This window comes from Petaurus breviceps, unplaced genomic scaffold (assembly GCF_028583685.1).
Source record: "Petaurus breviceps papuanus isolate PSGF00001 unplaced genomic scaffold, PetGlider_PUasm1.0 188, whole genome shotgun sequence".
NCBI lineage: Eukaryota > Metazoa > Chordata > Mammalia > Diprotodontia > Petauridae > Petaurus > Petaurus breviceps.
This window is the reverse complement of record NW_027185804.1, coordinates 10,537,525-10,553,273: the sequence shown is the minus strand read 5'-3', so window position 1 is coordinate 10,553,273 and position 15,749 is coordinate 10,537,525. Positions and strand designations below refer to the sequence as shown.

Below are 15,749 nucleotides of genomic sequence, written 5' to 3'. Positions count from 1 at the left end.
TTTGGTTTCCCAAGCTTCCTTAAAGACTTAGTTCAAGTGACCTTCCATGGCCACTATCATCCTAAAACTCTTCTGACCATCTGCAATAGATGCTTCCACTTTCTCTCCTCTAACTTTCTTCTGAACATCTTACAATCCAGCTTCCGACCCTATCATTCCACTGAAACTGCTCTCTTCAGTTACTAATGATCTCTTAGTTGATAAATTCAATGGCCTTTTCTCAATCATCATTTTCCTTGACCTTTCTGCAGCCTTTGAAACCGTTGATCACTCTTTTCTCTTTGATACACCATTCTTTCTCAGTTCTTCTATCAATCTGACCTTTCCTCCTCAGTCTCCTTTGCTCAGTCTTCCTCCAGATCACACCTTTTAACCACAGGTGTCCCTTGGGGTTCTGCCCAGGCCTTCTTCTCTTCTCCCTCTGTAACACTTCTCTGGATGATCTCCTCAGCTCCCATGGATTTAATTACCCTCTTGATGCTAATGATTCTCCAAATCTACTTAACTTGTCCCAAACTCTCAGCTGACCTCCAATCTCACACCTCCAACTGCCTTTCAAACATTTCAAACTGGATGTCAGAGGAGACATCTTAACTCAACATGTCCAAAATTAAACTCACTACCTTTTCCCCTAAACTCTTCCCCTCTCCTACCTTCTCTATTAATGCAGAGGGTAACACCATCCTCCCAGTCCCTCAGGTTTGCAACCTAGGAGTCATTCTGGACACCTCACTCTCTCTCCTCCCCCATATCCAAGCTTTGGCCTGTGGATTTCACCTTTACAACATCTCTCATGTATGCCCCCTTCTCTTCTCTGACCCTACCACCATGCTGGTGCAGCTCATCACCTCACAGCTGGACTATTGCAATAGCCTGCTGGTTGGAATGCCTGTCTCAAGGCTCTTCCCACTCCAATTCACTATCCATTCAGTCACTAAAATGATTTTCCTAAGGCATAAGTCTGATCATGTCACCCTTCCTACCCCTACCCACCAACTCAACTAACTCTACAAGTTCCCTACTGCCTCCAGGATTGAATAAAAATGTTCTGCTTGGCATTCAAAGCCCTTCATCACCTGGCCCCCTCCTATCTGTCCAGTCTTCTTATGCCTTATTTTCTGACACATACTCTCCAATCCAATGACACTGGCCTTCTGGCCGTTTCACCAAGACACTCTGTCTCTCAGCTCTGGCATTTTTCCTATCCCCCATGCTGGAAATGCTCTCCTTCCTCCATCTATTGACTCCTCTAGATTCCTTTAAGTCTCAACTAAAATCCCACCTTCTACAGGAAGCCTTCCCCAATCCCTCTAGACTCCAGTGCCTTCCCTAGGTTAATTATCTCCTGCTTAGCTTGCATATAGCTTGCAAGTGGTCTTTAGAATGTAGCTTCTTGTGGGCAGGGACTGTCTTTGGCCCCTTTTTGTGGCACACAGAAGTGCTAAAAATGTTTACTGATTGAATACAAAGTTATGTAGGACTACATGGAATCTACCACTGGAAAGAATCCTGGGGACAATCTGGCCTAATCCCCTTAGCTTGCAAATGAGAACTGAAGCCCAAAGTGATTAAGTCATTTGCCTAAAATCCCATAGGTCACCTATAATAGAGACAGGATTTTAATCCATTACTCTTTCTACTACACTAAGATTAAAAAAAAAAAAAGAACACAATCATTAAGCTCAAAGATGGGGAAAGCAGAAGTTGAAAGGCAAAGGACTCTGCAGATGCAACCCGGATGCTCCCTTCTTCCCCTGTTGTACGCTCTCGCTGTTGCCTTAACACAAACAAAGTCTCTTTCGCCAAGTCTGGAGTGAGTTCTCACCAACCACACATACTCCTAGCCTTTTCTGGCCAGGTTCTCAGTTCCTTCCAGCTATCCATATAGACACAAGACTAGGCCCTCTGGATCAGGGACTTTGAACAGAACGTGTCTCCTTCCTGAGACAATCCCGCAACAGCCACTCTCAAAAGGTCTGAAAGGGATGAGATCTTTAAGATTTTTAAGAGGAAGTCCTCGGGTCACATAGCCAGGTTCATGCTTCCCTATCATAAAGGTGCACAGCATTTTTGATGAAAGAACATCTCAGAAAAGTTGAGAAAAGTGGCCAGAATCAGATTACCATCACTGGGGGTGTAACCAGTGCTGGTTCTTATAATCTGTGCTAACTGCTTTCAGCCTGAGGGTAGGCTTCAAATTATGAGATCATATCCCAGCTGTTAGACTGTAACTCTAATGTTCTTTCCCTACTTGTACTACCTTGGTTCCAGCATGGTTAATGGCTGGTTCTGCTGATTTTACTACATGGGCACAATTTTTACCAAGTGCATGGGGGTGTTGGGAGTGTTTTCTACCTGTCTAATACCTGGCTGTAAGCTCAGGGAATGATTTCCCTGTTGTCAGCTCTGATTTTTTCTTTGGTGCCAGAAACAAGTCTTTTTAGTTTTTGCTTTTTTGGAGGGCAACTGGGGTTAAGTTACTTGCCCAAATTCACACGGCTAGTAAGTGTGTCAAGTGTCTGAGGCCGGATTTGAACTCAGGTCCTCCTGACTCCAGGGCCAGTGCTCTATTCACTGTGCCACCTAGCCGCCCTGAAAGAAGTCACTCTTGCCATACAGACCCTCAAGCGTTGTTCCCACATTTCATCTTTCTTGGTACATGAGGGGCATTTCTGCCAACCCCTTGACTACAAGCAATTGCTGCCCATGCCAGAGTATCTCTCTCTGCTCTGCCCTCATGTGACCAGCACGATATCAGAAGAAGCACCACCACCAAAGCAGTAGCTGCTACAAGCATTTCCTCTTTTGCTGAGAAATGGAAGCAAAGCAGAGGAAAATAAATAAACTGGATGTTTCTCATAGTAGCAGGCATATCTGGAAAACTCATTCTTAAAAGAAACCTGACTTAACAAGGATATGTCTGCATTACCAAGCAAAGACTTACGTAATGACTAGGAATCTATGTGGGCATTTTAAAGCCCACCTGTTGCTTTTTTAGTTAAATGTAAGGGAAGTGACTTAACAGAAAAGGAAAGAAAGATCATCTGTTAAAAGTTACAATTGATTTCTTCAGTCTGCACAGAGCGGAGAAAAGACTATAAAACTGTTATTCATTGCATGCAACCTGCAGGTGCTACTGATTTTTCCCTTGCTTAACATGCTTGTAAGAAGAGTGTTTTTTCTCCCACTACCACATCAAAGGTTAAGGGTGGGGAGAACCCAGCATAGGAAGGACAGCAGCTTGGTATGCATATGCTCAGGAACTTGTAGGAGGTCCAGCATAGAAGTCCTTTCTCCAAACATCATTCCATTCTAAATTCCATGTTACCACTGCATCCCCCTTTTTGCACACAGGATTTTATTGCTGTTCCTACCAATTCCTTAACATACTCACGGGAAGTTTTGAATCTGCAGGGCCCAGTACCACAGATCAGATCACAAAAGAATGGGGTATACAGAGGATGCATTCAAAACACCGAGAGCATTGCTAGATCTGGGAACATACCAACATTCCAGAGAACTTTTGTATTGCTTTGGTTTACACGGCCATCGTCAAGTGGAGCAGTAACCATCTCTGGCACTGTCATGCCGAGGAAGGCTACATCCCGAGTCCTCCTGGTTTATTTCAGTCTTGGCCAGGCACTATTGCACAGGAATACTCTGCTCCATTCTCAGGAGGAATTTACTATCCATCAGTATTGTATTGTCTGGTTCCCTGACTAGCCTCCTTTACCTCTGCAATACCCAGAATCAAAGTCATCTCATCAGTTGGCATAAGGCCATTCAAAGAAGCCTCTCACTAGCACCAAAAATAAGTCTGGACTAGCACTTGGATTCCAAGTTACTTTTATGCCTATTAAAACAGTAAGAAAAACAACAAGACCACCCTAAGCCTTGGGACACTCCAGGCTAAAATGGGTATTTCAAAAGAAGATAAATTCAAATTGTAGCAAAGAAAAATTCATCCATTAGAATGCCACATGGGACATTTGGAGTAAAGTTCATCAACCGGCAAAGTACATGAAGTAAACGTACAAATAGCAGAAGACTAACTCAAATAATGATTTGAATGGCATTCCTGAGTAGGGGAGGAAGCCCTCCCAGGACAAAGTGTGCAAGGCAAGCTTGGAATCCAGGAAAGAGCAGGCAGTTGTGACTCTCATTCATCTTCAGGGAGATTAGATGTTTTTGGCTATGGTGTTCAGGGTGTGAAAAAAAAAGACAAATATCTGTACTGAGGTTTTACCTACTAGATCCACATTTCAGGTCTTTATTGCCCCAGAGAAAACGCCAACCACTTGTTAAGTATTTCAACCATAGAAAATAAAAGTGTCAAAGATACCAGAGCAGAACAAGGTAAAAGCAGAGTAAGGAAGGGAGAAAAATCTTACAAAATTAGAAGGCAAATTAAAATAAACATAATCAAAGCAACACACACACACACACACACACACACACAGGGAAAACCACTTTTCAATACTTCCTATGCCTTCTGTGTCAGTTTTAGCAGCTCTCTGATCCTGAGTAAACAGGAGTGCCATCTTTTTTGTTAACCTGAATTCCAAACATGCAGTTGGGGGTGGAAATCCAAAAGGAAACTGGGCAAAAGCAAAGGGTAAAGGCGATTGGGTTAAACCATGCTTTGCAGAACAGGAAGAAACTCTAACCTAGAGATTTTTTTCTGACCCAGAGTGAACCGGATGAGTTTGCTTTGAGATGGGTCCCTGGATGATGCACTGCACGATAGGGAAAGAGAAAAAAAAGTAGAAGAGGTAAGTGAGCAGAGAGAAGATATGTTACCCAAATAAGTCACAACTTATAGGACATCAACGATGGATGGAAACAGACCATTTCTAGTTTTCCCTTTTGACCTTAGTGGCTCATAGATTTAGAGGTAAAAGGGATCTCACTTGTCATGAAGTTCACTCTCTTCTTACAGATGATTCAGCAGAGATCCAGAAAGTAAAATATCTTGCTCAGGTTCAAACAGGTAATAGACAAAAGACAAGATTGAAATCCATGCTCTTCAATTCCAAATCCACTCCTCTCTCCACTGTGCTTATCTGCCACCAACCAGGTTGCTGGGATCTGACATCATCAACCTGACCAATTTCCATTGAATTGATATAAAATTATCCAAGATATTGCAAGTAACAAGATTTTCATTCTTGCTTTGCATACAATTTCTTGGTCTACTTTATTTTTTCTCGCCTGAATATATATGTATGCATACATATGTAGGCATATTATAAGTATTTGTATTATTGGCCACTAATATTTCTATGGGGAGTGTAATAAGCTGGCAATCTATTACACTTACAAAACATAGATATTTAGATATCTCTTTCAGGGCTTCCATAGAGTATTTCAAATTAATGAACAGGATCTTTGCTACCAAACACATCTATAAATATCATAAGTTTATGTAGTTGCTTTTCATTTTTGCTTCCTGGGGTGTGAAAACAGTCATTTAAACGAGAGTTTTTTGGATTGTATTTTTGGACTCTATCAGCATAAGGAACTCCTGGTGGGGAAATTCCCTTGACCAACACAGGCTGGTACATTCTCTGCAATTTATAATTTTGGAGAGGCGCCCCAGATGGTTAAAGAGCCTTGCCTAGGGTCAGTCAGCCAGTGTTTGTCAGAGATGAGACTGGAATCCAGGTGTTCCTGACTCTGAGGCTGAAACTCATTTTGGTACTCCATGTCGTTTCTAAATGGAAATGTATTGTCTACCAAATGGGATAAACAGTTGAAATGTATTGTCTACCACACTTGTTGGTCAAGACATACAGAAGAGTATTTGCTCCTCCGCTGAGTATTACCTAAGCCTAATTAAAAGGGTAAATTTAAAAGAACTTGAACTTAGCTTTGTTGCCCTTAAAATAACCTAAAACAATACTTTTAACCTTTCCCAGATGTAAGGGGAATCTAGGCATGTCAAACAACTGGAAAACAACCCAAACAAACTTGAGAAACTGTGAATATTTCCATATCTGAATATCTGGCTGTGTGCAGATATAGTCAAAGAAGACAATAAGCCCTGGGGACTTGTCTTTATGTTATAGACCCTAAAAAATACTCATGATGTCATAATCTAATGTATGAAATGGCATATGGCTTTGAAAAGAAAACAAAATGAGAAACCACTACAAAAGCACACATGTCTGGTGCATGGGTCATGAGAAGAGCTGGAATATGACAGCATGTTTAGAAGGCTTAAGTGTGAAATATCATCATGATGTCATGAAGATCCGGTTGTGTCATTCTGGTGGCTTTTCATGAAAAAGGTTCCCTCTCTTTCTCTCCTTTTTTGTACAATCCAGAGGAAAAGCTGGAAACTTAGATAATGTGCTACCCTCCAGGGAGTGTCTTAGAATGAGAATATAAATATCTTCAAAGCAAGGTTCAAATAATCTCCTAGATGATGTATCCTTCACCGTGGATTTGTGAAGAAAGCTAGTACCGTGTTTCCCCGATAATAAGACCTATCCCAAAAATAAGCCCTCCCCTTTACTGTGTAAGATTCTTCTAAAATAAGCCCTCCCCCGAAAATAAGCCCTATTGAGATTGCTACTGTAGTGAAGGTGATCCCCTGTGCTACACGCTACATTACGGTACCCTCTGTATGCACCATCCCCCCCCGGGTGAAACACACGCTGCGCTCTGAGCTGCATCCAATCAGAGCTGCAGCAGTGAGCGCATCATCCTGTTCTTTATTGAATTCATTATTGAATAAAGGTACATTTTTTTTTGTTCACATTTACCTGTTTATTAAAATTGTTGTCAATGTTCATTAAAATAAGCCCTCCCCTGAAAATAAGCCCTCTGGTGTTTTTCTGTCCAAAAAAATTAATAAGACAGTGTCTTATTATCGGGGAAACACGGTATGTTGGAGAACATGGCCCCTACTTTTAGATCACAGTCAGAGAAGAAAGTCACATCAATGGTCTTCTGGTGCTCCCACCTTCAGAGGGAACACGGGATGGAGAATCCACGGCTCCTGTTCAATAGGGCAACTCTAACCCTAGTCGCTGTATAAATTGTTTTATTTTCTGACTGAGAAACAAGGAGCCTTTATCTTACCATATTACCTGTAGCCCTTCTGAGATACACCATATATATGTGTGTCATATATACATGAATACATTTGCATATATAAGTATATTTATGTAAATTACATATAGTTACTTACACATCATAACTACTTATTACTTTTATTTACATCTGTTATCTATTTTACAATATTATAATATATTGTTGCTGTTTGGATGTTTCAGTCATAACTGACTCTTTGTGACCCCATTTGGAGTTTTCTTAGCAAAGATGCTGGGGAGGTTTGTCATATCCTTCTCCAGCTTATTTTACAGATGAGGAACTAAGGCGAAGAATGTTAAATGACTTGCCCAGGGTCACATAGCTAGTAAGTGTCTGAGGCCAGATTTGAACTCAGGAAGATGAGTCTTTCTGATTCTAAGCCCAGTGTTCTATCCACTGTGCCACCATGTTACCCAATATGTTACATATTATATATTTTTCTATATTTCCTATAAATATACACACAATTATATATGTACATGTATATATGTGCCCGTGTATGTATATATGCATATACATAGATTATATATATATAAAATCAAGGGAGAGATAGCATCAGTAATAATAACAATAGTATTTTACAAAATGCTTTACACACAGTGCCTTATTTGATCTTCACAAACAGGCAGAAGTTATAATGTACAAAGACAGTTGAGTGACCATGTGGTTTAGGAAAGAGACAGGATTTGGCCTCAGAGAGTCTGACCCCTGACTCTGTCACTTTTTACCGACATCACTTCATGTAAGTAACTTCCTTTTCCTGGGTGTCTATTTCCTCCTCCATTAAATGAAGGAATTGGACTAAGCTCTAAATCCTAACAGCCCTATAGAGGTAGGATGTACATGCATTTTTATTCCCATTTCACAAATGGGCAAAGTGAGTTTAAGAAAAGCTAACTCTCTTGACCAAGGTCATGTGCCTGGTAAATGGCAGACACAGGATTCCAATTTAGACTTTCTGATTCTGAAATCTAAAACTCTACCCTAGCTGTCTTTCCAAAGAAAAGTGTTTGTTTCTACATACCACTTACCATTGTGATACCCAATATATGTAAAAGAGAAATATAAGAGATCTCTGAAGTCTATTACAAAGGTCATTTTATTACATGCTGGTATGAATATGATAGGCATTATAATTGAACCAGATAATTAATTCTGACTGGGGGCACCCTGACCTATAAAAATGAGCAATCCCGCACCAGCCCTGGAGTCAGGAGGACCTGAGTTCAAATCCAGCCTCAGACACTTGACACACTTACTAGCTGTATGACCTTGGGCAAGTCCCTAACCCCAATTGCCTTGCCTACCCCCTTCAAAAAAAATGAGCAATCCCATCAATTCACAGGAGACTGGCTTATTCTATCTACTTCTACACTGAAGCCATCTCTCCCAGACTACCAGGAGCCACTATCCCTGAAGATCCTTAGAGGAAAAACATATTCCATGATAGAGAGATGCTCAGAAATGAAGATAACTGTGCTTAAAAAAAAAAGGAAGCCCCACCTGGATTGCATTTCTGGCTGTGCTTTTGACTGCTGATGTGAAGCTGGTGGATGTGGCTGGCACTGGGTTTGGGGGGTAGCCGGCACCTGTTGCTGAGGCTGTGGTGCCCCAATCTGACCCTGGTAGGGAGATGTGGCCAGCTGGGACACCACTGCAGAGGGGGCTGGCTGAGATGAGTGATGCTGTTTCTGGGGCTGCTGCTGCTGTTGCTTGTATCTGGATAGGCTGAAAAAAAGGCCTAAAATGGCCTTCAGGTTTCCATTCCGGATTTCTGAAAGATAATAAAAAGCAGCTTGTCAGAAGGGTATCTTTCCCTCGGGCCCCATTCCTCTCCCCTAAACCAGTGATGGTCCCTTTCAGCCTGCACTTGGAATTGAATTCCTCCAGGATAAGGCAGACTTCCTGAAAATTTAATTGGTATCACAGTTGCTTAAAACTGAGCTTTAACCACAAAGAAATTATTTTTTTCCCCTCTGTAATGGATACATTAGAGATAAAAGGCAAGTTCCAACCTGGGGCTGGCAGACTGTTACCAGATACTTTCAACCTGTAAGAGGACAATAAAAACTCAGGCAACACAGAGTAAGTGGGTCCTACTTGTGAGAGAAGTGAGGTGACTGACCCAGCGGGGGTGATGTCCGCAAACACCAAGTCAACTTAATTGTTCTTATATAGGTCTCTGTCCTTTGTTTTCTGGGTTTTTTTTTTTTCAGGGGGAGAGTTGTTTCCTCTCCTCCTCCCCCTTTCCACACACTCTCCTCCCCAAATAGCAGCCCCAGCATGATGGATAGTGAGAAGGCCTCAATGCCACCTCTGACATATACCTGCCATATGACCCTAGACCACTAGACCATAAGTTACAGGGACAGTGCCAGCCTCCATTGGTAGACGGAGTTTCCTCCTGGGCATTCCCAATACTAGTGAAATCACAGGTCTAGCCCCTAGAGAAGCAACATGATACTATTGGTAGAGAGTAGACTTCTGAGGCAAAAAGGTCTGGGTTCAAGTCCTGCCTCTGACACATACCTGTTGTATGACCCTTGATAAATCATTTAAACTCTTAGTGCCTTAGGCAACTCCATTGGTAGAGGGAGTTTCTTAGAGAACAATATCACAAGATAAAGGAGAAGATACCATGAATAACCCAAATAATTTCAATTATTCTTGTCCTGCTCTCGCCCAATATTCACCCATGTGCTGTTCTTCCTCTTCTTAACTTTTAAAGATGTTTATTTATTTTTAACATTCTGTTCTTTTTATATTTTAAGTTCTATACTTTCCTTCCTTCCCAACACTTCCCAACCCACTGAGAACGTAAACAATATGATAATAATTATATATATGAAATCATGCAAAACATGTCCATATTAGCAATATCTCAATAAAAGCAAAAAAAAAGATAAAAAAATTATACTTCAATTTGCATTCAGAGTTCATCAGTTCACTCTCTGGAGATGGATAGAATATTTTTATCATGAATCCTTTGGAATTGTCTTGGTTCACTATATTGATCAGAGTAGGAAAGTCTTTCAATATTTGATCATCATCACTACATTGCTATTACTGAGCACAATGATTTCCTGTTTCTTCTCACTTTACTATAGATCAGTTCATATATTGCATATATTGCAATATTTATTTCTTAAACTACCCCCCCATCATGTCTTATGGCACAATAGTATGCCATCACAGTCATATGACCTAACTTCTTTAGCCATTTCCCAAATGATGGGCATCCTTTCAATTTCTGATTCTTTGCCACTGCTAAAAGAACTGCTATAAATATTTTTGTCCCCATGTGTTCTTTTCCTTTTTGTTTTTTATCTCTTTGGGATACAGACCTAGAAGTGGTATTGTTTGGTCAATAGGTATGCATAGTTTTATATACCTTTGGGCATAGTTCCAAAATGGTCTATGTAATGGCTGAATCAGTATACAACTTGACCAATAGCACATTAGTGTTTTAACTTTCCCACATCCCCTCCAACTTTTGTCATTTTCCTTTTCTATCATTTTAACCAATCTGACAAGTGTGAAGTAGTAGCTTAGAGTTGTTTTAATTTTCATTTCTCTCAATAGTTACTTATAGCATTTTTTCACATGACTATAAATAACTCTGATTACTTTTTCTGAAAATTACCCGTTCATATCCTTTGATCATTTATCAACTGAGGAATGGCTCTTATTTCTATAAATTTAACTCAGTTTCCTATTTGTTTAAGAAATGAATCTTTATCAGAGAAGCTCACTGTAAAAATTTTTTTCACACTACTGATTACCAACTATATATCTCCCTTTATCCTATTTAGCTCTGTTTATCCTACTCTCTCTCTCCTTTTACCCTGTCCATTCTCAAAAGTGTTTTGTTTCTGACTTTTACCACCTCCAAATTGTCCTTCCTTCTATCATCTCTCCCCACCCCACTTCCCTTATCCACTTCATTTCCTACTTTTGTGTATAAGAAAAAAATTTTAGACCCAACTGACTTTATATATTATACCCTCTTTGAGTCAATTCTGATTAGAGTAAGGTACATGTGCTCCTTTCTCCACTTCTCCTATTTTCCCTTCCACTGTAAAATATTTTTCAGACCTCTTTTATGTCAGATAATTTATCCCTACTTTTTCCTTTCCTATTCTCCCAGTGCATTCTTATTTCTCATTCTTTAATTTTATTTTGTTAGATAATCATCCCATCACAGTCAACTCATGCCTCTGTTTTCTGTCTGTGTAAGCTCCTTCTAACTGCCCTAATAATGAGAAAGTTCTTATGAATTACAAACATCATTTTCCCCAAGTAGGAATGTAAACAGTTTAACCTTATTAAATCCCTTATGATTTCTCTTTGCTGTTTACATTTTTATGCTTCTCTTGTATGTGTAAGTCAAATTTTCTAGTCAACTACTGGTCTTTTCATCAGGAATGTTTGAAAGTCCTTTATTTCATTTAATGTCCATTTCCTCTACTGAAGGATTATACTCAGTTTTGCTGGGTAGGTGACTCTTGGTTGTAATCCTAGCACTTTTGCCCTCCAGAATCATATTCCAAGCTCTGCAATTCTTTAATGTAGAAGCTGCTAAATCTTGTGTTATCCTGACTGTAGCTCCACGATATTTGAATTGTTTCTCTTTGGCTGCTTGCAGTATTTTCTCTTTGATCTGGGAGGTATGGAATTTGGCTATTCCTAGGAGTTTTCATTTTATTGTCTCATTCAGGAAATGGTTGGTGGATGCTTCCAATTTCTGTTTTGCCTTCTAATTCTAGAATAAAGGGGCAGGTTTTCTTGAAAATTTCTTGAAAGAGAATGTCTAGGCTCTTTATTTGATCATGATTTTCAGGTAGTCCAATAATTTCTTCTGGATCAATTTTGAGGGTCAACTGTTTTTCCAATGAGATATTCACCCACAGAAGACTTTCTTTTCATTCTTTTGATTTTGTTTGATTATTTCTTGATGTCTCAAAAAGTCATAGGCTTCCATTCCACTTGCCCAATTCTAACTTTTAGGGAATTATTTTCTTTAGTGAGCTTTCATATCTCCTTTTCCATCTGGCCAAATTGGCTTTTCATAGCATTTTTTTCTTCATTGGATTTTGTGCCTCTTTTATCATTTGGCCTATTCTATTTTTAAGGTGTTATTTTCTTCAGTATTTTTTTGTGCCTCCTTTACAAGCTGTTGACCCTTTTTTTCATGATTTTCTTACATCACTCTCATTTCTCTTCCAATTTTTCCTCTACCTCTCTTACTTGATTTTTAAAATCATTTTGAGCTCTTCCATGGCCTGAGGCCAATTCATATTTTTCTTTGAGGCTTTGGATGCAGGAATTTTGACTTGGTTGTCTTCTTCTGAGTGAGTTTTGTTCATTCTTGTCACCATAATAACTTTTTATGGTCAGATTTTTTTTTTTCCGTTTGCTAATTTTCCAGCCGATTTCTTGACTTTTAACTCTTTGCTAAAGTGGAGTTATGCTTCCCAAGTGGAGAGGACACTATCCCAGGCTTCAGGTATTTTCTGCAGCTGTTTCAGAGGTAATTCTGGGGGCCTATAAGTTTTTAGCTCTTATATGATCTGGAGAGAGAGGCATGTTTGCCACTTTTCTGTACTGTATTCTGGTCTATGAGTGACCACAAGCACTCTCTTGTGACCAGGGTCCCTGCTCCCCTATGGCCAAAAGCTCTGTTATGCTAGTCTTCTTCTTTCTCTAGAGCTAATACCCAGGACTGTGACCCAGAAAGGTAATGCAATGGAATCCTGCTCCTGGTACCAGCAAAGGGACCCCATAAATCGCCCTCACCCTGGTGCAAGAGACCTTTCCTGCCAACCTTCTAAATTGTCTTCAGCTGTAAAATTGTTTCACTCTGTCTTTATGTGGGTTCTGCCACTCTAGAATTTGTTTAGAGTCATTACTTAAAGGTTCTGGAGGGGTTTGAGGGAGAGCTCAGGAGAGTCCCTGCCTTTATTCCACCATCTTTTCTCTGCCTCCTCTTCCTCGTTTTAGATCATAGGAACATAGCTCCGGAGCTAGAAGGAACTCAGAGGCTATCCAGTGTTATCCATTCCTTTTACAAATGGTGAAAATGAGGCCCAAGCAGCTAACGTGAGCTCCTCAAGCTCACAAAGGGAGCAGCATCTTAGGTAAACCCAAATTCAAGTCCCATATAGTTCATATTAGGAGCTGTTGAAGGAATACTTTATTCTCAGAGAATGATTCTCTTACAATCCAACATTTTCTTAGGAACTGTCCTAAAATTGGTCTCTTTTTTTATATTTCTAAAAGGGGAACAAGGGGAGAGAATACCAGAAAAAAAAAAAGGAAAAAGAACCTCACAATACAATGGATTTATTTTCAGATGATAAATCCCATCTCCCTCAAGCTGCTCATAACAAGGAACAGAACAGGAATAAAATATTTGTTAACAGACAGAGGCAAATGAAAGCAAGTGATTTTTGTTCCTTAAGCAATTCCCTCTCAGTTAAAACCAGACATCGGATAGATGGGTCTTGCACCTGACCCTAAAAAGCTAACCCATTGGTGCTGGGCCACCCAGCAGGAAGAACAGACCAGAAATGGGGCTCCTAGGAAAAGGGGAGGCAAATTCCTTTTCATCCCAACCTAGTGGAGGCCTGCAACCTGGGAGGGCAGTGAGGAGAGGAAAGAAAAAGAAGCCACAGAAGGCTTTTCCCTCCCCAAAGGGTGATAAATGATAAGGAAGACCATTCCCAGTCCTAGGGAGCAGGGGGCCGGGTCTGAAGAGCAGTGAGTGGGTGGGGGTGGTGATGGGGATAAATCTATGAACGAACTCCTTTCAAGAGCGGGCCACATGTTTACAACAGGGCCCTCTTTTTACTCACTTATCCATTAGAGAACAGAGTGGCAGTTTGCCATTGTACTCAAACCCTGATGTGATTTGCTGATTAAGACAGTCTGGATTACTTCCTGTTGCAGCTTCCTTTACTCCAGCTCTCTTAAAGGTGTGGGGAGGCTAGGGCTGGGGGAAGGGGGTGGGGGTTTGGGAAAGGAGACAATGCACAGCAGCAAATTCCCTCCTTGAGGATGTCCGGGCCTGTTAAGTGTTTAGTCACCTGAATGTTATACTGCTGCCTAGCTCTCCCCTTCCCAGCCTTCATTACTGCTTCTATTTTGAATTTTCTGGAAAGGCAGCTACTTCTTACCGAATGTTCCAGTCGAGACAAGCAAATATGATGAAAGTTGAGACCTCAGCTTTGGGTGACTGTTCACATAATGCTCTGACCTTTGGCCTTGAACTCATAGGATATGGGAAAAGTATCCAGGACAAGGGACAGTTATATCCAACCCCCAAGCCTTTGCTTCCTTTTCCATTGGGAAGAACCAAATGGTCAGAAGGAGGAAGTCGATAAGAAAGCTGAGGTGAGTTCAAATCCTACCTGAGATATGAATCAGCAGTGTGACCCTGGGTAAATCACTTTAATCTCTACCTCAGTTTCCCCATCTGTAAAATGAGGATAATAATAGTACCTGCCCCCCACCCCCACCCCAGGGTTCAAAAGATCAAATGAGATAATAATTGTAAAGTGTTTAGCACAGTGCCTGGCACGTAATAATATAAATGTTAGTTATGATGATGACGATGATATTGAGATAATATTGTAAATGTTTTACTGATGTTAAAAGCACCAAATGAATGCCTGTACCCTCTGATTCAAATTGGGGGCAGGGAGCTTGGTGAATGGAAAAGGGACCCGGGGTTAGGACAGAGGGGTCAAACTTGTATGCACACAGTCCAAACCAAATTAAAATGTAACTGGGAAATGTTTAAAAATATACATATATGTATATATATATATATATATATATATATAATAAAACACAGATAATGTTAATTTGTAGCTAAGTCAATAAATGGCCCACAAGGACCCATTTCTATTTGAGTTTGACCCCACTGAGTTAGAGGATCTGGCATCCCTCCCATTCCTGATATACTCTCCCTTCTCATATCTGCCTCTCATTACCCCTCATTTTGTTCAAGAATAAGCTAAAATGTCAGGCCTTCCTAGTCCCTCAAGGCATTTGAGCCTTCATCTCTACCATTATTTTCCTTCTTTCCTATTTATTTATAAGTTGTCTCCTCCATTAGAATGTAAACTTCTGGAAGGTAGGGACTGTTTCCAGGTTGTTTTCCCCCCTTCTTTCCTTGGTATTCAACCCTGTTCCTGGCAAATATTAAGCACTTGTAAATGCCTGTTGATTAACGGCTATCTGATTAACCTTGGACATAATCACTTTATGTCTCCAGACCTGTTACTTGGAAAATAAAGAGGGCCTACACTAGAACTTCCCAGTGCATGATCCTATATTCTCCTTCTTTTGTTATTTGATGATTCCTTGGTCTGCTAGTTCTATAAAAGGCAAGTCATTCTCCCTTTGGGGCCCAAGTTTCCTCAACTACAAAACAAACACCATCTTTAAGGTGCCTTCCACCTCTACCATTCTAAAAATAAGTCATATCTATTCCAGTTGGTCCACTCTTTAGAGCTACTTACATATATTCTATATACATTTATATTACAAATATAACCTCTTATCTCCTTGTTGCTTTAGGATATAGCCAGTGGTTTTTTTTCCCCTCGTTTTCTCCTTTTATAAAGTAGAAAGCAAGAAGGGAGCAG

General features: G+C 40.3%; 1 protein-coding gene across 2 annotated transcripts in view; it reads right to left on the bottom strand.

The window, feature by feature from the left end:
• Positions 1–15,749, bottom strand: part of NAV2 (neuron navigator 2) — a 464,415-nt gene that overhangs the window by 267,481 nt on the left and 181,185 nt on the right. Inside the window, exons 5-6 of one of the 2 annotated variants that reach the window (XM_069091282.1) lie at positions 8,602–8,872; positions 4,668–4,736 (exon numbers count right to left, since the gene is read on the bottom strand). In XM_069091282.1, coding sequence (XP_068947383.1) covers positions 4,668–4,736; positions 8,602–8,872 — 340 coding nt within the window. The remainder of the gene's footprint in view (positions 1–4,667; positions 4,737–8,601; positions 8,873–15,749) is intronic. The other variant, XM_069091283.1, reaches the window with a different exon arrangement.